General features: G+C 40.0%; 1 protein-coding gene across 3 annotated transcripts in view; it reads right to left on the bottom strand.

The window, feature by feature from the left end:
* The window catches only part of dennd1b (DENN/MADD domain containing 1B), a 139,393-nt gene that overhangs the window by 46,798 nt on the left and 65,181 nt on the right, over positions 1 to 27,414 (bottom strand). For all 3 annotated transcript variants that reach the window (XM_008406565.3, XM_081606163.1, XM_008406566.3), the window contains 5 exons: positions 25,048 to 25,101; positions 24,387 to 24,497; positions 11,570 to 11,670; positions 8,321 to 8,366; positions 5,253 to 5,354 (listed from right to left, as the gene is read on the bottom strand). In XM_008406565.3, coding sequence (XP_008404787.1) covers positions 5,253 to 5,354; positions 8,321 to 8,366; positions 11,570 to 11,670; positions 24,387 to 24,497; positions 25,048 to 25,101 — 414 coding nt within the window. The remainder of the gene's footprint in view (positions 1 to 5,252; positions 5,355 to 8,320; positions 8,367 to 11,569; positions 11,671 to 24,386; positions 24,498 to 25,047; positions 25,102 to 27,414) is intronic.

A 27,414-nucleotide genomic window follows, 5' to 3' on the forward strand; every position in this document is an offset into this window, starting at 1 on the left:
TCCCGGTTGACAGCGTGTAGGAGTGCCTGAGTGCATCTGTGCACCTACACGCGAGCGCTGCCTGCCGTCTGCAGCGCTCTGTAGTGGCTGATGATGTAGATGTTGCTCCCCAGAAAGTGAGCGCCCAAATTAAAGCCGCGATGTTTGATTAAGTGTGCCAGGTGATCTCAGGAGAGGCGCGGCAGACACAGCCTCAACCCCCTCACTCATTTGTAAACCTCCAAATGCGGGCTTGAAATACAGGAAGTAGGAGTGTGTGCTGTAAATCCCCCCCCCCCCCCCCTCCCCACCTCCCTTGATTGGGAATACAAATGATCAAATGTACGAGGGCTAGGATTGTATGGGTACACGGTGTCAGCAAAGCAGCGAGCAGCAGAGAGGAGGAGAATAGAAGGAATTAGGTTTGTGATGTGTGAGAAAGAGGGAGAGAGAGGGAGCATCTGAAAATAAAGATATAAGCTGCATTGTAGCTCCTCAACTTGAATGTGTGGCACAGAAAGAATAATACATGAAAAAAATCTGTCATTGGTTTGAGATCAATTGCCAGAATCAAATAAAAACCTTATTCAGTCACACGCTGTTTGTTTTCTGAATTAACCGACTCCTAATTTGCTATTCTTGGATAGTTTTAATGACTAGCGAGGTAAACAACTTCACCAACCAAAAGTCAATTATAACTTTATCAGTCTCCAGTTGGGAGAGGAGATGTGGATCTTACAAAAAGCAACAAAAATACCTTGATCTTTTTTGTTTTATTGAGCATTTCTTCTCAGCGTGCTTGTCAACACACTGATTTTACTGACAAAGCATGGTGTCACAAAGATTAAAAAAAGTAGCAAACTATTGCAACTTTTGGTTGAACTTTACGAGTTTTCAGGAATGCAAAGGACTGCTAAAACACATTATGCAAAATTTAAAGAATGCTCTATTTTCTCCCAACAATTTATTTAAATAGTTGTGAAAAAAAAAAAAGAAAAAAACAGCGATTCAAACAAGAGAACAAAGACTACCCTAGCTCTACACTGCTGCTCATATGATAAAGAGGAACATTAGAGAATCTGCATGGCTGACCTTTAACTGTTATCAGATATGCACATTGTTATTTTACTTTTTAACTCAAAGCCTGGCGTTATATGTTAAATAACTATAGCGCAAAAACAGTAAAATGCAGAATCTTTGATTCATTTGACACCAAATCCTATTAAAGAGACCCAAAGTTTAAAGTTTATTTGGTGTTCCTCAGGGCGTCGTGTCCAAGATTTTTTTTTATTTAAATGAAAAAAAAAAAAAATTCTAGAGTTCCAACAGTAACAAATATTTTAACGCTTACAGATCAAAGTATTTTTTGATCTGGTTTAAAAGAAAGAGCTGTTGTGTGTGGAACATACTCGGAAATGTACAAAATAAAAAGGCGTTTGGCCATAATTAAGTAAAACACAGTTTATGTTATTCATTTATTAAGATCAAGAAGAATATCTTTAGTAAATAAAATAAAGCACATTCAGTACGACAAATCACTTCAAACAAACTGTCTACCTGTTTAACTGTATTTGAATTAAGAAGCAGCACTTATAAAACAACTATGTTCATTAACAAGTTGCAGAAAAAAAAGTATAGTCACAAAAACTGTTTATAGAAATAAAATAAGTATTATTGTTAAAATAGAAAATATTCAAACTTACTTCTCAGTTTCACTTTTTAACAGCAGGAACCACATATAAAAAAAATGGTCACTGCTAATATACAAAACTGTTTTCTCTCAGATATGGAGGATATAATGTAAAAATGCTTCTGTTAATCTAGATGTGGAGCTAAAATGCAGAATGGATGAACTGCAGACCCTAAATGACTCTCAAGCTTGACTGAAGACTGTTTTAAAGTTTCACTGTTTCCACAAGTGCCTAAGTATATATGTTCATTCACACACGTTTTTGTATTTCTATCCATATTAGGACATAGTATTGCTTCATTTATGCATAATCCAAACACTAAAGCTAACACTAAACATTACCAGTATATTCCAAACCCTCCACTTAATCAAAACTTAATTCACACCATACATCTAAAGCCAACAGCTAACCTGGCCAAAGAGGCTCCACCGCATTAGTACTGACTGGGCTTTGACCCCCAAAAGTCCCAATGGTTTTCATACGGTCAGTAAATATGCAACACAGAACAGCTTGTTAATTAGTTTTAGATTTAAAATGAATGTCATTCAACCAAGAAGTTGTCCCTGATATAAAATGAGACAAGCCTTTCCAGAAACCATCTAAAGGGAAATGTATTTTTAAAAATAAACTGATGGTTTCATTTACGTTTTATATCAAAAATGGCATGTTGAAAATTATTTATACCCTTCTCAATAACCAATGGATAAATCTCTGTAGCTGTGGGATCACAGCTACGAAACTCTTACACATAATTGCTGACCAGGTTTCCACAAATGTTTCGATGATTCCTTTGTGGTGATTAGCTCCAAGTGTGTGAGGTGGGAAGAACTCTTTGCCATCTCCCTAATTATTACATCACTCCACACATTCTCCATCAGATTCAGAATCCAGAAGACATATGTCATTAAAATTAAAATCTTACTTTAAACGTGTCAGGGGTATGAAAAATTTTGAGCTTCATTACTGTTTATAGTTTTGTTCATTTATGTGGATATATGTCGGTAGAAATTAAGTAATGTATGGTATGCACATGTATAAATGTGATTAAAATAAAATGTGTGACTCAAACAGGGAATTAAAAAAAGGAAGTTAACAGAAAGGGTTGGATGTAACAATAATTTAGCTTTCTCCTGCTCCTTTTGGTTATGTTCTTTTTAAATGAATGATTGTAATAATAATAATAATAATAGATGAAAAATCAGTAATTTAATTCTCAAAGTTCATTTCAGAAGATCACGGCTTCCTTTGGCACCCCTTAATAATTACTCTCTCAATAGATTTAGCCTTCCTTTGCAAAACGGAACCGCTACCAGCTTACTAGTATTTGTAATAGTCAATAAATGTGAAATATTATGTGTGAAACTGTGAGAAAAGGCCGTTATGGGGCGGGCACTTGTGGAGCTGGGGTAGGGGTCCCGTCTGAAAGGGAGCGGCTAATTCAGGACAACTGTGAACTCTGAACCTGCTAAAAGCACGGCCACTGGTCAGCCGGGCCGCCTAACCAAGTCCACATGCGCTCACAGCCTGCGCTGCCGTAATTACACGGATCTCTAAAGGTTTGTTTAAATCAACATCAGAGGTGCTTTGTTTTCCATCACAGTTGGACCTAAAGCACAAACACGTTTTGCCTGTAGCCTTTACCTTTTAATTCATGCCGTGCTGCATATATTCTTAGAAAGTGACGCCGGGGGTTTGCGAGTGAGGATCGCTGCGACTCCTTAGGTCTCAGGGCCCGGGCTTCACTCTGAATAAACTAGAGTGTTAAGTAGCCGCTGTTACAGTGAGAACTGGAGAGAAATAAAAAGCGGTTTTTAATAGCTAAGAAACGACGCGCAGACAGAGAAGCGCTCGGCATTAATCAGGAAATCAGGCCCCAGTTCAGTAAACAGCACAATGCCTGTAACATCTCCTTGTGTGGAAACACTAACATCAAATGCCATGTGGCATGTCCTCATCACTAACAAGCTAACTAACAAGAGACCTGGAATTCCACTCAATTAGTACCTGCTCGCTTTGTTATTAATCTACTAGCCTCTGTGAATAGATAAGAGGAGACAGGAGGGAGAAAAAAAACTTGTATGGGAATAAAAAAACAACAACAACAATTTGTTCCGATAAATATATTAATGCCAGCAAAGTTTCTGTTTCAGGTGCTGTAATTTGACATGATATGCGAGCTATGTTCTGTCATTAGTCAAGAAAAATTGGTGAGCAGGGGATCAAAGCGAAAAAGGCACTGAGCCTGCCACTTAATTTATCACACGGCAAAAAAGACAAAGGCTTTTCTCTCTGCTTCTGTCGCTTTTCAAAAGCCTCCACTCTTTTTATGACAAACTCAGTTTGCAATTTAATTTAGGGCTCCAGTCCCCAGGTGCAGAGAAGCGAGCAGGCAGGAAGTGAGAAGACGGTACTGCAGCCAGACAGGCACACAGGCAGAGAAGTATGAGAAAGCAAACAGCGGGTGCAAGAGACGTCCAGGTTGGCGGGAAGTACTGCGAGAGAGACACGTAGGCAGACAGGTGCCATGAAACCCGAGCAGCCGGGGAAGCAATAAGGCAGGCAGGCAGGCAGGATTGAAAGTCGGCAGAAAATGTTATAAAGTGGAGAAAAGAACTCACGAGGTAAAGAGACGTTCGTACGCGCTAGCAGTCAATGTTGGCAGAGCAGTGCTAAATCAGGAGAACCAGAGAAGTGTGGGAGTGTGAGCAGGTCTGGGGTCTGCTGGGCAGTGGGTTGAATTATGTAGTGCTGCTGGGGGAAGGAGTCCAGTAGGCAGTGGAACCTGAGCGTATGCTGTTAGCAGCGTGGGTAATAGTGCATCCACCGCCTCAGCTGGGATCCCAGCGCCTCACAGAGGAGCTTTAATACACACACTGTGAAGACCAACTAAACAAACAGATTCCTGCTTCCACCAAGACAGGGGAGACGAGCGCATGTGTTGTTTCCTCGTGGCTGTGGATGTGTGTATAAAAGTGTGAGTGACCCTGACGCCACGGCGATGCTTCCTGTAGCACTGACCAGCGTCAGCGCTCCATTAATTAAAGAGACGATGCGCTGGCAGGTGGCTTCACTGCCCACACTGGTAATTGGACCCTTTCTACCCACTCTCTCCCCCCCTACAAAATCACCCATCTCTGCCTTTTCTTTTCTTTCCTCTGCCTCGTTCCCTCCCCCTATCTCTCAGAAACGTGCCAGTGGGCAGGCAGCAACGCAAGACTTTGTGAAATAATGATTAGAATGGATGAAGATGAAGGGAAGGGAGTTTCACATTTTCCCACATGCCTCTGATGGTCGGGGAATGCTGTTTGCCTTCAAGCGTCATACGACGCGACGGGAGTTTACTTTAGACAGCCACAATCTGAGAAGCCAGAGCTGCAGTCATTAATGATGTGGGGAGGGGACAGAGCTGTACTTTGACAAGTTTCTGGATGTGGGTGTGCGCGCGGATCTGCGCGCACATGTGGGCAGAGATGTGAGAGCGAGATTACGTCGGGAGGAGAGAGGGAAAATAACCTTGATGTGCTGCATGTGGAATGACACAATAAAAGGCTGAGATGCTGGAGACGGTCGTGTGTTTCTCACCACGTCGCTGGGTAGGTTGTGCAGGTCATCAAACGGGGTCTCCAGGGTGTTCGTGTCCACATTCAGAATGACCACATCCTCCAGTGATCGACTGCGAACCCTCTGCAAGACAAAATGTGCAGTGTGATCTACAGCAGCTGTGGACAGAGTGAAAACTTCACAACATATCGAGTTTGGAAAAACGCAGCGACTGGAACTGCGTGTGTCTGTCTTATTCTACTGTCTGTTGAGTCCCAGCACAAGCATGCAAAACTCGACTTAATGAGGAATGATTCTGTGATCACCTGAAACAAACAGCAAAGGGAAAGACTGGAGGGAGAACATCCCGAGACACATGAAAGCTGAGATGGAACATGCAGATTATTGCAACAAATCAGGGGTTTTCTGGCACAAAAAAAAAATTCTTCAAGTTAAATCGTGAAACATTGTGTTATAAAGTTATTATTTTATGAACTTGTTAATAATTTCATGTTATGAAAGAATCAATCCTCAAATTGTGACAATCTGTCATTTTAAATAAATACTTAAAATTGCCACTTTTGGAGGCTAATTTTGGATAAAGCTTGTCACTAATTTATAGAACAAAAAATGTTTTCAACAACATATCAAAAAAGAGGAAAATATCAGAAACTAGAGCTTTTAAAGTGGTCTTCATTTTAGCAGAACTAATAATAGATAATAATCTATAAGTTTTCTTCTATAACAAATATTTTTGTCTAAAATGTCCAAAGCTCTTCCTAAACGGCATAATTCTACATTAACATACAAGATCTGCTTGATGCTTTTATGTATTACAGAGACTAAATAAATCACAACTAAATGTTCACATTTTAATATAAAATAACAGAAGTAAATTCATCATAAATTTCCAAAAGATAATTTAATTCGTCAAAAGGAAAAATAGCCATCCATCCCCCACTGTTGGTGAATAAACTACATGAGATTGCCCATATTTTTTGTTTACTGCTTCAGCTACACCAGTTACTTAAACAGAACCTGTAGGCTAATAGATCAGAAAGAACAACATCATGCCCCGGTGTAGTTACGTTCAAAAGCAGATGAGACATTGACATCTATCAGTCTGAAAAGGGTTAAAACACCATGTCTAAGGTTTAGTAGGAGTCAATGTTGAGAACGAGCTGGAAGGTCAAAATTACACTTTGACCTATCCAACATAGGCAAACAAAGATCTTGAGGACTGAAAAGAAAATGATCTGTGATGTGTGTTGCATCCTGGGGAAAAAAAAACTAACTTCAGAAAAGAACATCATGCCTCCAGTGAAACATGATGGTGTTAGTTTGGTTTTGTGTTGCTGGATGACAAAACTAAGATTTCTGCTCTGTTTTTTGAAAGAGCTCCATTTCCATCAGCTTGTCACCTTAAAGTCAAGTGTGATAAGGTTATGCAACAGGACAATGATCCAAAATATGCCAGCATAAATATCCCTGAAAAGCTCAAAGAAAGAATAAAAATGCACAGATTTAGATGCTGATTTCAAACAGGCCGTTGATGCTCAAAAAGTGGCTGAATTAAAAGAAGAGGAGGCCGCAAGACTCATTCACAGTTATCACAACTGTTTGTCAGATTTTGGGTGACGGTGACTGTTTTAGTAATTCAAATGTGAAAACTGCATTTTGTTTATGTTCAAATATGTTTGATGATCGAAAAAATTGAAGAAAAAGGAAAGAAATAAAATCTTTAAAGGGGAAAAAATCTTCTCTTTTAAGACAACTTTCACCCAAATTAACTGAATTTCACTGTACTTTACTGAATTACAATCGGAATGCATGTAATTGTGTTTAAATCTATTTAAATTAGTTGACTGTTTTGGGTTATCGTAATTATACATATTCTGGACATAAATCAGACTAAATTAAGAATCAGAATCAGTTTTATTGGTCAAGGTTTTGTGCACAAATAAGGAATTTGTCTTTTATTTCAAGCACTACAAATAAAGTCTCACATGTCTTGATAATTAACAATAAAAAATTGCGAAAGGAGAAAAAAAAATTAAAGTAGACCACCTATACTATAACACACACATGGAAAATGAAGAATGGGGCTGAGAGGAAACATTTGGACTCTAAGCGCGCGTTCCACAGAACCAGAAACATCATGCATCAACAACAACCCAGCGATGCTGTGCTGTGCCGAGCGCATCCTGATGGCGACAAATTCAACAATTATTTCAGTGTGGTGCAGGAAGGATATGGGCAGGTGTGGTGTGTGTGCGTGTGTGTGCATGTGTGTGAGTGGGGTGGGAGGCAGCATAGTGTGTGAATTTCTAGTTTGTCACTTTTGTGACAGCCTGTGCAGCGGAGGCTCACATGCTGATCTGGACTAATTATGTAGTGGCGGAAAGAAGGTCTGTCACGGATGCAGAGTGTGATAAATACTGCCACTGCCGCAACTGTCATACAACTATCACACACACACACACACACACACACACATGCACACGCATGCGCCTAAACACACGTGTGCATAACATTATAGGCAATTACACACGCACGCACACGCCTAGAAACTAACACTCGCACACGAGTGCAAAAATGTGTGCGCTCTTGCGTCATGCGTTCACATGAAACAGCCGCACTGATGACGGCCTGCTCCCCAACCAACACAGGGTTTAACAATGAAGAAGAAAAGCTCTTTGTTTGCAGATGCTTTTTCTGCCTTTCTGTCTCTGCCTTCTGTACTTCTGGTTCAGAAGCCAAGGCACACACAAGCAGTAGACGGAGCAGAAACAGACAAAAAAAAAAGAAAAAAAAGAAAAATGAAAAAGATGTGAAAGTGTAAAAAGTTGGGATTTTTAAAAGTAGCATTGTTTAATTCATGATGAATTAACTCATAAATATTCGACACAAACTCAGAATTGAGTTGTCATTTGTTTCCGACACCGAAGTTCAACAAAACATCTGGATTAGCAATGAATAATCAAAATCAGTTTTCACAGTTCGCACATTTCAACCCTCGTTTTCAAAACCCTGGACGTTCATGGAGCATCTTTATGTTTTTGCATTAACATTTATAGCATATGCATGGATAAACTAATTTGATAACATACCTCAAGCAGACTATAGTGAACTCCCACGAAGTACGGCATCGGAGCACTGAGGATGTAGAAGGTACAAGACATCTGTTAGTGGTGTATACAGACGCAACGTTTATTAGGGAAAAATAGCATCTACCTTTCAGTCATTTTATACAAATTTAAATAACTAAAGATTGAAGTGTCTTCAATGTATGGATCTGTTGCTTTTCTCCAAAATTCATAAATAAGAGATGCACCGATCTGGATTTTTCCAGGCACAAACCGATTTCCTGTTTTCTTTTACATTTGACCAAGTCCGATTTTTCTTGCTAAGGAAAATAATATATAAAAGATAAAAACAGAATATACTGCAGGTACTTTGATAGAGGTAGCAGATGTTAATGCAACAAAAAAGGGGAGAATAGATTAATCCCATTTATACTTCAAAGGATATAATTAACAATTTCTAACTACATGCTGGTTAATGTTTTTACAGATAAAAACTTAAATTTTAATTACAAAGAATTACAAAGACTTGTCTGATAATCCAGACTGGATACAAAACATCAAAAATGAAGATGATTTATGTTAAGCCAATACTTAACACAGAACAAAATACTAAACGTGACCCGAAAAATAATCTGAAGTGTAGATTCTTTCCTATATCAGGATGTCATAACATGATAATGTCACAGGCAGCAACAAGCCTTTTTATATCCAAGGCCCTCAGAACAGTGGAGATATTTATATGGAATCCAGGTGCAATAAATGCCGTTTCCCTTTTCCTACCTCTACAGAAAAATACACACTGCTGTCACTAATGGGTGAATAGAAAATAGTTTAAAAACGTAGACAGCAACGAAAGTTGATCAGGCAACTTGAATCTCCTCAGAGACAGCTGGTAAATGACTGATCGTATTCCAAGAAGTATTTCAGAGATTCTCTTTTTTATGTTTTAACTCAGAAAATTGACAGTATCACTAAATGTGATTATAGTTATCTTAAAGGTCCTCTGAAATCTAAAGCACAGTGATTGGCTTATGAAGTAATTAAGGGATTAGGCCCTGAATAGATCTCAGAGTTGCTGTTCAGGTTCAACCTTTTCACTCCGTGTTTCCAGGATTAGAACAAAAAGAAAGGAAGTAACGCTCAGAAAATAGTATTTTTGTTAAAGATGATTAAAAAAAACAACATTCAGTTTCTTAGAATATTAGACCAATAAAAATTTATTTTTAAGACAACAGTGACTTGACAGGTATGTGCAAGACAGTCACTGTCGCCCTTCACAAAGAAGATCAGCCTCTAGAGAGCTGCCTCCCAAAATATTAATGGACAATTAGTGAGAAGAAAAAATATGGTGGAAAAGAAGGGCACAAGTAACAGCTAAATGTAGTTTTGAGAGGACTTAGCGAAGCCCAATCGATAATTTGGTGGCTTCAGATTTGAAGACAAGGCCTACATGACGAGTTATTTAAGATCAATGTGAAGTTTCCACAATGATGATTTTTCTGAGCCATGATTGTTGGTCCACTGTGTCTACTCAAACCCAAAGTCGGAGCAGCGATATATCAACACATTTTCAAGCTCGTCATGGTTACCACTTTTCTAGCAGGTTTTGGCACCTGCAAGAACGGTCAAAAGCACCAATATCTGGTTTCGTAACTATGGGAACGTTCGGTTTGACTGGCCACCAAAGCTAATCTGACCTAATTATCAAGAGGAAGATGAGACACCGGACCCAACAATGTATAAGAGCTGAAGTCAAGCAAAAGGAGCCCAAACCATAAATATGCGCATACGCTGTATAGAACATGAAGACATTTGAAACATTTTTATAGGTTGCATAAATAATATTCCTATTCTGTGAGAAACACATTTATTTTTTTTTATCAACTGTGATATTCAAAAATAGTAGATTGGAATACATTACTCTGTGTGTAAAATATACAAGTTATGCATGAGTTTGAATTTTTGAATAAGATTAAATAAATACAATTTTAATAATATTTTAACTCGCTGGGTTGCACCTAGTTGTTTATGTTTCTTAGCACTGGAAGCAATTCACTGAAAACACAAACTGTTGGCTTTTTCATATCGGTACATTTCTAAAATGCCTTTTGCATTTCGCAGTTTCTTTTTCACTTTCACCATTATTCTTTAAACTTTGTCTTTCAATGCGATTTTTCATTTTTCTTTTTAAACCGCATTCCTGTGTAAGAATATCATGAAAAAGTTTCCTGGTTTGGAAAAAAAAAAAAAAAAAGAAGAGGCCTCTTAGATGTTCCTATCTAAAAGGAACATCTTTTAGATAGGAACAAACATCTTTTATGATAGGAACATCTTTTAGATGCGTTTCTAAAAGAAACACACTTTAGACTGGTCAGTCTAAAGTGTTTCTGACTGACGAGAAACACTTTAGCATGTTTCTGGTCAGAGTGATTTATAAACCAAAAGCTCGTAATCACTTTAAAGTGACAGAATAAAAACAAATAGGCAGGCCTGTCGTGTTCATTGGATGCCCAGCGTTGACTTACAGAATTTCAGATGTAATGTAGAGGAACACAGAACATCTAATGTAATTTAGTTATTGCATCAGGGAACGGAGGACACCCCGTCATTTAATAAGGTAACGATGAGTCTTTGCAGAGTGATGGAAATCACATTTCCCTGTCAGTGAAGAATAGTTTCGCTGAGATGATCCGTCCCTCCTGGAAACGCTCCGCACCGTGCAAGCAACCCCATTCAACCATGCTGACGTCAACACATGTATGCTACGTCTGCACTGATAAAAAGTTAACCTGAAAGCATGCAGATTTTGTAGACACTACTTCTGCTCTCCGTTCAGTTTCAATCAAGTCCAATCAGATTTGCTGGATTTGTGTTGGAAGGGAGGTAATGAACCCCTGAGAGAGTTCGGACCATGATGAGAGCGTGCCGCTAAGAGCTGCCATGAAATATAGAGTAAGGTGATCTGGTCCGTTCATTATGTGCGGAGCCTTGCTGGAGAAGGCGTACGCGCAAGAACACAAAGACTGAGTGGGAGAGCGTGTGAACATGTGTGGCAACGCTTTAACACGGATATCTTAGTGGCTAAAACCGATGCATAACTGTTGCACATGATGCAGTGTGTGCGGCTATACGTCTGCATGCCGAGGTCCAGCATCAGACGCGGACAGCAAAGAGGAGGGTGGAAAAAGAAGGACAAAAAAATATAGAGCAGCAGAAACATTTTCTTTAAGTTGATAATGATTGTGTTTGTGCTTTAGAGGTTGTCGGGCTTACCAGCAGTAGTCCAGAAGATGCGGAGGCAGAACCGGGATGAAGATGTGCTGCCAGTACATCGGAAAGAGCAAAGCCGCTGCACCGTGGACGCATGCAGTTAACTACACAGAGAAAGACAGGAGGGGTCGCCGTCAGCCCAACTTTACATACAGAGAAATGTCTTCTCACTGTTACAAACACGACAAATCCACAGCAACTATTACTAACAACATCTAGTTTAATAAAACATGCTTTTATTTCAGAGATTTACATGTTCATTTCAATACATAATGATATCATTGACTGTTTGTTTTAATCCGTCATTCAGAATGGGAAACGACACAAACACCTTTTAAGCATTTTCTTTCTGTGAATCTAGATGATTTCAGCTTTCAGCGAATGAAATCCCAGAATTCAGTTGGTTTAAATATTACAGAAGACCAAATAAAATACACATTTCACAGACAGAAATATCAGCTAAAAAAGAGGGGGAAAAGTGTGTTGATCTGCTGTGCTTTATGCAGTTAATACTTTATCTGGGCTCTTTTAGCAGGAATTACTGCATCAATGAGGCATGTGGACTTGCTGATTTGCTAAGGAAGATCAAGTTGCTATTTTTCCCTCCTACAGACTGGGATCTTTGATTTCCAAATTAAATACAAAATTTACTTTCATCTGAAAAGATAAATTCTTGTTGTTTTGTCTCCTTAGCCCAATTCAGCACATTTCCTGGATGTGTCTGTGTTTTTGCTCTTGAAACACCGACTCAATCTGTGCTTCAGATCTTACGATTTTCCTCCAAACTCTTGGATGGGCTTGGCATTAGAGTCCCCTCAAGGCTGTGATCACCAGTTTTTCCTTCCACTTAACTTTCCTTTTTAATTAATTATTTTATTTTATTTAACGTAATATCTCACTGAGATAAAAAAAATGAAATAAAATGTCTAAGGGAAACCTTAGAAAAATATCACCAGTATGACAAAATTTATTTGCTCTTTGGAGTCAGTGAGTCATTCGCAGTTGTTTGAGCCACATGTGTTAAAAATAAAACTGATAGATGTTGCTATGTAAAATGAATCCAAATATAAATCTTTCACATTTTGAAATTACTGACAGAATTTAACTGTTGATGATATTATAACTTACTAAGAGGTGCCTGTAATTATGCTACTCATTGAAAAATTAAGATGATAAATAAAAGCTAAACAAGCAGGCTGGATGTTTCCTTGACCCTGATGAAAGAGACAACAGAGGAGAAAAGAGATCGGTATAAAATGGGGAAAATATTTTGACCTAATGTAAGACGACATTTGTTTTAATTAAAGTGTTGTGCTCTGTACTGATTTATCTAAAAAAAAAAAAAAAAAAATCTGTTTTTCTATTAAAAATGAGAAAACAATGAAGTCAGAGTATTTCTATTGAAGAGAGGTTTTGTGCTGTGACCTGCACAAAAAAAAGACAACAAAAGAAAGGCTAAAACAGCACTGACAGCAGCCATAAAAATCTGAGAAAAACTGAGAAATGACTGGGGAAAAAATGGAATAATTAACCTCGTTTTTAACAAATAATGAGCCGCATCATGTAAGGATGACACTGCTTTTCAAAGAGCCTTTTTACATTGTCAAACCAATATTACACTCAGAATTAAAGTCATCGTCTCCCATTGTCTTAAAGCAAGCGGCCCCCTCCTTTCCTGACATGACATGTCACAAAAACTCAGCAATAGTAATGACCTGCAGCACACACACACTCACGCACACACACACACACATACACAGAGAGACACAGCAGGAGACAGAGGCGTTAGCTCATCCCCCAGATTAAAATAACATGATTAAATATGGAAAGAGAACAGAGGTCTGAGGGGCTCCTGCGGGACTTCATTAGGGCAAATTGCCAAAGAATGAAACATGAGTTAGCCAAGAGAGACTGCGGGCTAGGCCAATACCGCCGGGACCCCCGCAGCAGCAGCCGGCGTTATACCGCGGCAGCTTCACAGCCAAAGTGTGAAGCGGACACACACTATCACACACGCACAGCTACCAAGAGACCCCCCCTGCTCGCTGACACGCAGAGTGTCACAATTGACCGGCCAAAAGCCGGAGAGCGCGGTGGCTGAAAACAACCGTAGCCGGAGGAAGAGATGAAGAAAAAGATGAGGAGGGTGTGGGGGGCGTCCAAATACACCCTCTGATGAAGCTCAGGCATCTAAGAAAGAAAAGAAGCATTCATGTGTTTGTGCGCCCCCCCCACCCCCCACCCCATCCCTCCTCCGTTTGTTTTAACTGCATTCATTTTTCATATCAGCCGGCAAACAAAAAGCAATGATTTTCTTTCTTATTGTCTTTCACACACAGAGTCCCACAATACTTAAGACTTAATCAACATTTAATTGGTGTCTTGCTCTGTGTATCTGCATATGCATATTCCTGCTTCCTGCTGTCTGAAAATGAAACAACAATGCCACACTCCTGTCAGGATTAATTTCTTGGCAAACACTTTGCTTTTTTGTTTTTTTTTTAATTCTGAAAATAAATCAATGCGATGAATATTAATAAGCTGAACTGAGTGCGCTCGGCGAAAAGAAGGGCTATCAAAACTATCACACCCTTCTTCCGTCTAGTAAGGGGCCATTAAATCGTGATGAAGAGGGGTCACCGATCTGCCTGCGGACCTACGCTGAGACGCACACACACGCACGCTGAGTGAGGAGCCAACAGGCGGGTGTATTCCTCCTCTGGGAGTGCGAGACAAGCCCCAGCCATTCGCTGGTACCAGGAGGTAATGGCACAGAACACCTCGCTAACCAACTCCAATTATCTCCACCAGGCCTCAAGGTGAGCCCCCCAACTGGCATGATTTACTCTCAGGTTGAAAGTGAAAACAAGTCTCTCTCTCTCTCTCTCTCTCTCTCTCTGTGTCTCTGTCTCGCTCCGGCTCAGGCTGGGTGGCTGGGCTCGGGGGAGCTGGCTGGGAAAGGGAGTCCGAAACTTGGATTATGATTTATAACGCAAATCTAGATTACGCTCCTCTTTTACTTATCTACAAAGCGATGGAGGCAACAGTGTGCTTCCTTAGATAAAGGAAGTTGGAAGGAACTCCACAGGAATAGTTCACATATTTGCTTCTCAAAACTCTTAGATTAATACAAATCCCTGTGTCCTTGTCCAGGTTTTAGAACAAATGAGGCAAAAAGTAAAACGGGAGATAAATTGAAAAGGAAAAAAAAAATAATAACCCCCCGTTTTTTCTTCATTTAGAGGAGAGCTTCACATGAGAGTGGGTCACGAGAGGCTAAGGCTGATAAAATATTTGCCAGGCTGATAAATAATAGATGAGTGGAGCCAAATGGCTTACACGCTCCACAAAAGACCTGGGTGCTTAATATTCCATTCAATGGAGAATCACAGATACAGTCCCCAAGAACAAATACAGGATTAGGTGCTGGGTCCAGTCCTCAGGGACCAGGGCTCTGCCCGGTAATGAGGGGCTGCCTGCCTCTTATGCTGTGTGTGTGTGTGTGTGTGTGTGTGTGTGTGTGTGTGTGTGTGTGTGCGTGTGTGTGTGTGTGTTGCCCCCTCCGCTGAGAGAAGCTAACCGATTATACAGCGACAGCCTGCTTCAAAAAGCAGTCAAGGTCTTTGGTTCTGCCCTGAGAGCTTTTTAGTGTGCTGTGGCTTAGGCGGAAAGTGGCCAAACGAACGGCAGTTTCTGCAGACCCATTCAGTGAGACTAAAGGACGGACGGGGGCTAAGGGGGACAGACGGAGGGACGGAACGACAGAACAGAGAGGGAGGAGGGGAAAGTTGGTGAAGAAAAAAGGAGTAAAGAAGGACAACATGAATGCAAACTTTGAAACCGGAAGCCAAGCTAAAACTGAGAATTCAGAAACCAGTTGGTCAATTTCCAACTCTAAGGTAACATTCACACAACAGGCAAATGTAGCCCAAATGAGATTTCTTTTTTCTTTTGCTCAAATGTGACCCATATTCAGCTTTTTCACCACATTCTGATCGGCCCGATTCTGATCTTTTCACCCCAAAAAATTCCAATCTGTGCCACTTCCATATGTTGGATTAATTAGGACACATATCCCATTGTTTCAAAGTGTCTTCAGTCTGAACAGTGATGGTGCATTTAATCTGACATTCATGTCATCGATGTAAACAATGTATGAAAATTATGATTCTGAACTTGGAAAAGAAGCCTGTCCCTGAACCACATCGCTCCACTCTCACTCCTGGCTCTTACTACACATTAAACAAACAACTCTACAAAAGTTGCAGTCAATGCTGCACAAAAATCCGTTGCTTTTTTTATTTGTGTTGTGATCTTGTAACGAAACTTTCGGCTTTCTTTGCTGGATAAACTCCAAAATCGATCCACAGACGGCATATTACTTCCATAAAGAACGCGCTGCTGTGTGACGTCATCGTTGTTATTCTGCACATGTGGGTCGATTTGGGGTCATAAATCTTTCACACACAAGTCTCACTGCGGTCAGGTTTAATTAATGACATGAACGACTGAAATTGAGCATAAAGACCTGCTGTGTAAATCCAGTTTAATTTCATACTTGATGCAAGCAGCAAACAGCTCAGTGTCTCATAAGGTTTTGCTTCCATAAGTTATTAGAAACTTTATTCATTATTGTTTTAAATCATCACAATGTCCCCAACACCTGTGATCTTAAACATCTCAGCCGCTAAAATTCACATTGCATTTGGAGATTAGGCACAATGAACCTCCATCCAACTGATTAAATGTATCTTTTTGCATGCTGAGGGTGAATTCATGACACTTCAAATATAATAAAAAAACAAATATCACATCCGAGCAGTCTTTTGGGCCTGTGAAGTTTCACACATTAAAACTGCAATGACAACTGCGATTCAAGGTATTGTGCAGCTCCAATACACACAAAAAAACCTACTTAATATTCACTTACAGCAATGAACACAAGTGTAAATTACATAAAAACAAATAGAAAGATTTCTGCACAGTTATCGGCGATCTTGGCTGCTATCAAATGTCTTTCCAATTTTCAGCAGCTCTCGTTTTCTTCTTTGTTCCTGAATGTAGTACATGTTTCAGGGGGAAAAAAATTCTATATACACATACATTTCTAAAATTTTACATCCAAACACACTTGCATAAACAAATGGGCAAAAGGTAAAGTGAATCTGCATGTGTAGCAATTATTATTGATGCCTTGCACAACTATTCAATTTGTTTCCATTTTTTTCACGTCCCAAACACAAACCTCAGTGTGTTCTATTGTGATTTCATAAATAGATAAATCTGAAGTGAAGCATACTAGTAAAATGGAAATGAAATGATACAAATCTGATAAGTGTTCATATGTATTCAGCCACCCTGAGCCAACGCTTTGCAAAGCAACATTTTGCTGCAGTTACAGCTACATGTTTTGTGGGATATGTCTCCACCAGCTTTGCACATCTATAACTTTTATTTATTTATTTTACAATACAGTGCAAGCTCAGTCAGCTTGGATGGAGAGTATCTGTGAATGTCAATTTCCCTTCCTTGCCCCAGATTCTCATTTGGATTCAGGTCTGGACTTTGGTTGTGCCATTCTAACACATCAATATGCTTTGATACAAACTGCAGCTCTGGCTGTAGGTTTAGGGTTGTTCTGGAAGGTGAACTTTCACCTCAGTCTCAAACTTTGTATGTTAGAGATTTATTTCCAGGATTCCTGCTTCTCTGTCCTGGCTGACGAAAAGAATCACCCCAGCATGGCACTGCCACCATCATGTTCCACTATGGGATTGTGAAACCTGAAGGTGGCAATTGACAATAGAAGATGTCGACTGAGTTTGAGTTTCTGCTCACAGATTTATAAGTAGGTCACAAAGCGACATGACCAGAACAACTTCTTCATTTACATGTCTTGTGGCAAACTACACACAGGATTTCTTCTTGCAACGCTTCTATAAAGACCACAGTTGTAAAGAAAAGAAAGTTGTCCCATTAAGAGATTTTCCCAACTGAACTGTGAATCTCTGCAGCTCCTCCAGACTCACCCTGGGCTTCTTAGCTGCTTCTTTAAATAATGTGTTACTTATCCTACTTTTCAGTTTAGGTGGACAGCTATTGTCTTCATAGATTTAGAGCTGTACTATACTTTTTCCATTTTTGAAAAAAGTATGGTAAGTGGGGTAAGCTTGGAATATTGTTTTATAAGATATCTCTGCTTTAAAATTCTCCATCAATCCAAATTCAAAAGCATCTATTTTTCTCATCTCACTTTTTTTTTTTATCTCTCTGAGTGAGTTGACATAAAATATATTTCTGCATAAAGAGCTTGAAAACAAGGAAGGAATAGCAATAAAAAATAAGATTCTAGTTATTTTAAATGTTGATCTCCAGGCTGAGATCCAGAAAATCACTGGTCACCGACTCCCTTAGTTTTGTGGTTTCATATTTTAAATTACTGTCTAGATTCAATTAACTCAAGGCAACCAAAATATAATTTGTACCGCAATTTAAATGTTGTTTTTTGATGTAAATAACTCCTGACTGTGGTACGGATGGACATTGCGTCTACTGTTTTTCTGTATACTTGTGTTGATCTTTTTTTTTGTTCTAATAATAATAAAAATAAAAATAAATAAAATAGAATAAAATTTGCCATGACAGTGTTTGGTCATTATTGCTGTCGATGGACAATGTGGCCTACACCAAACAGCTAGATTTGCACCGAGATTCAATTGCACACATACAGACTGATAATTTATTGAGGAGCATCAGAGTAAAGGAGGTTCAAAATTTCAAGTCACACTTATGAGTTTTACGTTTCCCTTCACAATTATGCATAATTAAGTGTTATTTTATATTGCTTTGTGAGGAAATCCTATAATATGTCCTCACATTGAACTCGTGCAGCTCACATATCAGCAAACATGTTCAAAACCCATCATTATTCTTTACTGGCTGCTGAAGGAACATAAAATTGCTGAATCTAATTCACATATTTTGGGATAAACAATAAAGCGGACTTAAAAGCTATAAAATATACTCTGCTTTTCCGTCCTGAAGTGTCTTACTGGACTTGTTCGACTGTAAAGAAACAGATTGCGGAAGAAACCGGCTGCTGCTCCAGGCGGCGTAATTTAATTTGACAGGAGGAACGGTATCAACATAGCTGCTCTTGACCTTCTCACACCAGCTTTAAACGCTCATTTCTCCTCAACTAGCCTTTTACTTCCAACTCTATCCCCACACATTTCCCAAACTCAGTCCTGCAGTGCCTTGCAAAAATATTTATACAAACTGAAGGTTTTCACATTTCATCACATTACCATTACAAACCTCCATTTTGTCTTTATTGTGAAGTCAAAAGAAAATAATAGATGGTTTTTAAAATTTGCTGCAACTGAAAATCGGACAATTGTGTGTACTCATTTTCATCCCTGTTTACTCTGATGCACCTAAATGCAGAATCTTTATCAGAGAAACATTCAAGAGGACAACTATGTTTAAAAAAAATCTGTCAGCAGGACAACATGCAGTCACAAAATCTGGCTTTGGTGGCAGCAATGCTGAATTGTTAAGAGAAATTCAAAAGACGTCATACAGGGAAAACAGCAGACGAGGAAGAAAGTGCAAAACAATGTCTGAAGAAAAACTAAAACTAAATGACCCCTAGCAATGCCCACTGTGAAACATTGTGGTGACAATGTTAGCTGATCAAAGTTGATGGTAAATAAGGGACAATCTTGGAAATAAAACCATTAAAAGCGGCAAAACCCAGAACTAAAGTGGAATAGTTAAGATGAAAGCATATTTATGTGATCGAATGGCCTAATCATTATCTGTGGGAAAACTATAAAACAGATTTGGAAAAAAAAGAAAAAACAGGCCATACAGCTGCCCAGGTTCTTGGTATCAGTTACAGTTTTCTCTTCTTCCTCGTTTATCCTGTTACTTTATCGCTGCGTTGGCCCTTCCCTCTCTTCTCCTATGCACTAAGTCACCAATTATGCATGCTCTGCTTTCCACCGTGTTGACAAACGTTGATGTCAAGTCTCGTAAGGGCACATACACGGGTATGTTGCACTGGGAGAGAAGTAGAGGGCATGCAGGGCGGCGCATGTAGCCGCTAACACCAGGCCTCCCACACAGGAAGACAGAAGGCATGAGGGGCAAACACCTGCAAGAGCAAATAGGGGGGACTGTGGTAAAATTAGCCATTTTTCATACTTAGGATCACTACACAAAGGCAACTTCGGTTTGGTCTGTAACTTGTATATCTACATATATTTCATGATGTTGTGCATCCCTTCAAACAATCAGAAACATAACAGTTTTGATAATATAGCATGTTAAAAAAGTTGTTTCATAGTTCAGCTTACCGCTGTATGGGGTAAGTTGAACTGTATTCCCTCTCACGCACGCACAGAACATAACCCTCTTCTCCAACTCGACCCCAAGCGCTAGAACTGAATCCTTGGCAAGTTGGTCATGCTAGCGGCTCAACTTAACCAAAACTACAATGTTGACTTTATTTGTGCCCACAGCTAAAATTTATCTTCGGTTTATGACCTCATGTTAGAGCTCATACATAGCACAACTGAAGCATAAAACACATTTTTAATTATCTGTTATAGTCAAAATACAATTCTTAGGAAACTTATGATAGACTAAATTCATTTTCAAGAGTGAAAAATGTTTTTTTAAAAGGGCAGTGTTATGTTAAATTTACTTTTTTGAGCTTCACATCATGTAATTGTTATGCATTCACCAAAAACATGCCTGTAGTTTTGCTGTGATTCTTTCATTCATGTTTGAGAAATCCTTGAATCTCCAATGGCAACCATTTAGCTGTGCAAAACACCTGGGTGAACCGAGGGCCGCCTTTGAGACGCATCTCATTATTTACTCCTCAAAAAGCAGCTCTCCCCTATAACTCTCCCCACTCAGCTCCTTCAGACTAGCCAGCAGCAATTAGCAAACACCTGGTGGGACTGGGCCTTCAACTGAACTCATAAAGTACTTCTCAGTGCTTGTTAAAAAGTTAATAGAGGAGCGACGTTGTGATGACTTTCTGAAAGTGAAGTTTCAGAAAGAGCAGAGTTTTTAAAGAGACAGAGATTCAATTTCAAGGCATTAAATTACAAAGTCAAATTTCTTTCAAGTCATATTTGATATATCCATCTATCATTTTTATAAAAAACTGAAGGTAACAGTTACTTGATATTGATGCCTGGAAAACACACAGTACCACCACAAAGTCTAACCACTTTACCCATGAGGTTCTTACCTTCACACACTTGAATAAACGATGACTTCCTCCTAACTATTTGGTCACATGATCAGTGTTTTTTACTGTTTCCTAGCAACAATGGGAGGCTCAGTGTACCCCAGTATCCTCTGTTCAAGGAAAAACACATGCGCATTAACAGTCCCACCAACAACGCACAGGACACACGAGGAAGGGGAAGTTTATCGAGGACAAGCAGAGGAAGGTACTGAGGGAGGGGGATGCAGGGGGAGGATGTTCCAATGTTCTGCAGTTGCCCAACAACTGAAGGACACATTAGGACTCCCAGGAAGAGGAAGGCGATGTCAGAAAGAAAGAGGTGTAGCGAGAGAGTGAGAGACAGATGGACAGAAAATAATATGTCACAGGGAAAGTATAACTAACACAGCGAGAGCCGGGAGAGGCAAAGAGAAGTCAGCGAGAGAGAGAAGAGGAACAACAGAGGAAAAAAGCTGGAAACCAGGAGACAGCTGGCACTCTAGGGCACGGTGGATGGATAGCTCCTTGTTAGCATAGGCCTGACAGCCTGATGAGAGGGCTGCTGTCAGCCGACGCTGGCCGATAGGCAGGGCAGAGGCTGGAGGGGGAGGCTGGGTAGATGAAAGACATGGGTGGGGGGGCGGCGGCAGTGGTGGTGGGGTCCTCCCTACTGACTAGTTAGAAGAAGGGCCGATGCACCCCTATTATACGGGCCTATGACAAGGCTGCACACGGCTGGCTGCCGCCCCCTGCACCACCACCAACTGGCTTTTTAAAAACAGCGGTGCCATTCACCTCTGGTCACAAAACAGCAATAAGTCAACTGGCGCATGGATGTAAGATCATGATTTATTCCTTTGCTTTCGGCTGCTTGCAAGACGTGGCAGCCATGTACCGACAAACTGACATGCAGGGTTCACTGGGGGCTTTAACACAGGCAGCACCTTACGAAGGCAGAATATATATAAATACATGAGCTGCGATGTGTCTGATTTTTTTTTTTTCCCACTTTCTATCCCGTGTTTCTGCTCGACTGGAAAGGCGGAGGTGGTGGAAAGCAGCTGGATGTAACTAACGATGTTTCCAACAATATCTCCCAATATCTTCTTTATACGTCTTCTATCCGCGAGATCAGACTATAGAAATATAACCCATCCATCCAATGAGTGATAACACTCATTTTAACATAATGCTGTGCCAAAATCTGACAGCAATTACACGTCTCTCATCCTTTAAGGTGTTTGATCACATGACAATGGTGCGGGTAATGAGTGGAGGTATTTTTGGTTAGGTGCGTATCTATACACTTAGCTGGTTTTAAGAATCATGGCAGCCATTTGTGCTTGAACTACGAGGTCAATCTATCCTAACAGCAAAAATAACGCATCACAGGAGCGGTAATAACACAAGGCCAGCAAGTAATCCCACTGGGGACGTGAAAATACCTTTGTACTACATTGCCTGACATACATAGCTACCAAACCAAAACACCTCTCCCTGAGGAAGACGGATGGATAAGACGACTGGATGAGGAATTGCGGAGGATGAAAGGCTCACGGAGGTAAAGGTCTCCTAAAATATTCTGCCGGCATACATTTGCAATAAAAGCAAAAAGCGTGGTTTGTCTTCAAGTTACAGAAAGCTTTAAATCACACGCCGTCTTCGTGCTAAAAAAGAAAACACTCTCACCCCTCCCCCGAGTCTGATAATTTACATCATGTTCTGCTTGTGTCACAGCAGAGGGTGCCGCCTCAGCTGAGGTGCAGCCGGTCTGAGCCGAGGAGGGGGAGACAGGTGAAATTCTCAGAGGGGTGGGTAATCTTTACAGCTCCTCCTGATTATAGCTCCGAAGAGAGACCTTGGGAACACTTCCCCGCAGCACCAAACACCACCAAAGGCCCCCAGCTGTTAAACCTTCTGCAGACTTGTAGATTGCGTTGGCAGGAGCCGCTCAGCTACAGATACAAATAGAAGTTGGATGACATCACTTCCCTCTCCCATCTAATCTGTCATAAACATTTGGCTCTGCCTCATCAGCTGCAAAGATAGCATGGGAGAGGAAGAGGGGGAGATGGACACACAGAGTTCCTCCCTCATGCACACAGAAATGACTCTAAATTCTAAGAGTAAGCTAAGGCATGTAATAATAGATAATTTAAGGCATTTTGGACATTAATATGCTGCGGTTATATGGTACAAACAGCCACATAAAACCCAGCTTCAGCCTGAATTTCACAGCCTGTCAGAGCTGGATGATTAAGAAGAGGGGCGGAGGGTGAGAGGGGGGACTGCTTCAAGTCTCTCTGAACAACTATCAAGCCATGTCAGATAAATATTTCCATCGTAATATTTAGGGTTTCAAATCCAGCTGGAATATTGATGAAGCAAATCATGTTCAATCTATTGAACAGCCTAAGGTTAGATCCAGTTTTAGTGGGATAATTTGGCATTTGAATTTGATTTAAAGCATGACGGTGCAGGTCTACAAGTTGGCAACAAGCTTTCTGAATTATTATTAAAGTGCAGAAGTCCTGCATAACAAAAAAAAAACAGCTGCATTTTATGCATAAAAGTGTTGTGCATTTAAAACCTTTTACATCCGTTTGTTTTCCCTCCTCCAATCAGAGAAGACTGTTTCTTAGTAATTTTTTATTTGAGGAAATCACACTGCTTAAAGATACACAGATATATGTGCAGATAAAATAGGACATAATTTAAAAGACAATTCATGCAAGTCATTACATTTAAGAAGTAACACTATGCATATAGATAAGCAAAGACAGCTAAGTTGACAGTTATTGACAACTATCACACGAAAAATATGCCACAAAGATGTCATTGCTAAACAACCCAGCAGTTCACAGAGCGATGCATCCGAGAGTATAAATGGGAATTTGTGTGGAAGGCGAAAATGTGTTGGATAAAGATGCAACAAGTGTAACCACAGTCTTGAAGCAAAGCACATTTAAGAGTTTGCAGACGATTCGACAGCAGGTATTTCACCAATACCTTGTACGAGGCCACTCCTGACCAAACCATACCAAACTGTAGAAGATTCTTACCTGAACTAAAGAGAATAAGAACTGGAGCCTACAGATACATCAGAGCAGAAGAACTGGAGCCTTCTGCTCAGATGTAAGTGAAGTTTGCATTTCATTAGGAAATCAAGATCCCACTGGTTTCATTGTCCAGCAAGACTGAGAACCCAAAGGTACCAGACGCTGGTTCAATGACCATGATGCTTCTCTGCTCGATTTGCCAGCAAACTGGCCTGACCTGAACCTTTATAGATAATCTATCAGTTATTGTTGAGATGAAGATGAGAGACACCAGATCCAACAATGCAGATGAGCTGCAGGTCGCTACCAAAGCAACTTGGGCTTCCTGAACACCAGGCATAAATTCACATAACATTCTCAAAATAAACACAATAGCAACATTAATATTTGAAGGGAAGAATCCTTTAGGTTGATGCTGTATTCTAGTTGTTTTCCAAGCTTTTTTCATTCTGTGCCTACAAGGTGAGGCTCAATAACCAAAAGCTTCAGGATGACTCAGGAGGAACGAACTCACAGTGCTAAGCTTCCTTGAGGTAATGATGATGCGCCGTTCGTGCAGCATACTGGCGTAGAGTTGGAGCATGTTGTTGATGTCCACAGCCACAAAGTACTCCGTCAGGTTCCTCTGGAGATGCAACAGGACAAAATGTTTTTAGCTTCCAAAATGTAAGCACTACATCACTGTACAGACTGTGAGAAGCCTGATTATATGTTAAAGAACAGTGTAAGAAAGAAAAAACTACTACAGAGATTGATTTACATGAAAAATAAATGGTAAGAATTATGTGCGTTTCAGCTGCATTCATGCCTGTGATCCATCCAAAATAGTCAGATTGGGGAAAACGGATCACATTTCACTCAACGTCAGCCTGAGAGACCGATAATTGCTGTCATCTTGTGTCCCTTGCCATAAAAATTTGAGCTCGAATTTAAACACAAAAATCAACAAAGAGCATGTGCTCAGTTTGAATCTTTTATGCCAATCACTGAACTTCAACATTAAAGCACAAGCACCACAGGAGATAAATCTGAAACAAGAGGATGATGCAATAATTTCAAACGGTGACATGTGTATTAGATTAAAAACGATTAGAGGCAGGGATGTTTCCATAAGGGAGGGATTTCTCCTTCATCTCCTTTTGTCTCCTTTTCTCCTCTTTTCCATGAGCACTTACACTCTCTGGGATAGTTGGCAGTCCATTGATATCCGGGGCGATGAAGTAGGAGTGCTGCGAAAACACAAACACGCAGGAAAGAGAAGAGGGAAGGTCACAAGTGAGGCATAGCACTTATTCAGAAGAGAATGAGGGGAAGAGGGGAGAAAAGGGTCGTTCACTTTGTTGTATGATTTATGGCTCATCTTCTGCTCTGTCTATATGAATTGCTGAGCTGGTGTCTGAACCGTGGCAATGCTTTTATCAGGCCTGCAGAACAGAGAAAGCTGAATAGCAGCTCTGCTCCCCACAGACACACACTGTGGTGATGTCTCCGGTGGAAAACTGAGTCTTTATTTAAGCATTAAAAAGGTTTGTGGAGAACCAACACACGCACACACACACACTGAAGCACGTGTGCACATTCACTTCTCCACACACACACACACACACACACACACACACACACACACACACACACACACACACACACACACACACACACACACACACACACACACACACACACACACTCAGGTTGTTTAGAGGATCACAGGGCTGCCTGTCTCACTTTGGGAGAGCAGGGCAGGTTCAGTGTTCAGATCAAAGGGGCCTGAGAGAGGTGCTGTTTGCAGGTAGACAAACCACCAAGAGAAACACACTGCTGCGTCTCTCTACACACACTACTGAACGTTTGGTACACCTGCATGTCTCTGGGCCATCACTCAAACCATCTGTAGCAAGTCGTCGTAAAAATCCACTGTGATGTTGGTGAAATTTCTAAGGCAACTTTGTAAAAGTTCAGATTTGCGACTGATATACTTTTTAAGAGCTGCTTCAAAAACATTTCAGTTTCCTTGAATCGTCGAGAATCTCTTTTGGAGCCGGGACCCCCACTGGGAAGGAAGATGGACATGAAAATCCAACACAAGCTTTACAAAATAAAAACATATGTAATAAAACAAATACAAAAGTTACAACAAAATGAAATCCCTCCAAAAAAGGTCAAGACACCAGATCTGAAACCAGATGTTTTCATACAAATGTTGAAAAAGACTATTTGTTTTTCTCCCTTTCTGCCAACAAATGAGATAAAACTTCTGTTCTTTTAGGCCAGTTAATCTTGTCAATATTATATCTATTTGCCAGAAGAATGGGCGAGTTAATCATTGAAGAAGGGAATGGTGCACTTCAAGTAAGGCAGACTTTGGACCACTGATTATCTGTCTACTATTTTTTATTCTGGAAACAACAGAATGTAGCTTAGGCTAAAATGGCTCTTCTAAACACACAATAACCATAAGCATAAAGCCAAATTGGTTAATAAAGGGCTTTAGGACCACAAGGTCAAGGTTTTGGAGACGTCATCATGAAACTTTGATCTCAGTCCCGTAAGACAGAAACAGAAAAACACAAAGATTTAGACTGATCAGAGAGTGAAAGAAAATTTATATGAAATGTCTTTTTCTATAATGTATGTAAACATCTTGTTTTGACTGCACATAATAAAACATAGTATAAGAAAGTAATTAAGAAAAGCAATTAAAATAGAGTCAAAATAGAGCCCAAACAAAAGGTTTTAAATTACAAATACATACAGAAACACCGACACAATTAAAGTCATGCAGAAAATGAATAATAAAAGGAAAAACTGATTAAGAAAAAGTTTGAAAGACTTTCGTTTAAAACCATTTTGTGATGAAGTCAAAATCAGTTCATTATTCAATTTGGTTAAAAATGTTTTCTAAAAACAACTCATTGACTTGCTGCTTTCTTTCCTCCTATGTCCACATAGTGACAGTAGACAATCACTGCGTTGTGTCGTTGACTTTACAGCGATCCCTCATGCCCAGCATGCATGTAGCGACAGTGGAGAGGAAAAACTTCCCTTCAGCAGTAAAACCTGGTGCATTACGAGCAACCATCTGCCAAGACCAACTGGGGGTTACTGTAGCCTTTTATTTTTATGATTTGATTTGGTATTCTTAATGCACACATGCTTCTTTGTCACCACTTTGTCATTTCTGTAAGTTTTTATCAAAATGGGCACCAGATAATGACTATTTCTGTAGCTTCGCTGGATGTTGTGTTATATGGGATTCCGGGTAGTTTAGTTTAGTGGCCTGGAAATTACAAATGACAAAAATTACTACTACTTCATTCAGTAAACATGTAAAGGGGGTAAAAAATTAGGTGTGATTCAAGGCCATGCCTCTAAGAAATACTGAAAACACTAAACAAACACTGCATTTTCCCTCCAAGTGGGTGTGTATTAAGTGATAAACACATGAAAACAATTATCCTGAGTAAACACTTGTCTAATTCCCAGAGGATGGTCATTGTTGCAGATGAGGCAGTACAAACAAACACTAAACTGGAAGTAACAAG

Source organism: Poecilia reticulata, chromosome 4 (assembly GCF_904066995.2).
Source record: "Poecilia reticulata chromosome 4, P_reticulata-male-v2, whole genome shotgun sequence".
In the NCBI taxonomy this organism is placed as follows: Eukaryota; Metazoa; Chordata; class Actinopteri; order Cyprinodontiformes; family Poeciliidae; genus Poecilia; species Poecilia reticulata.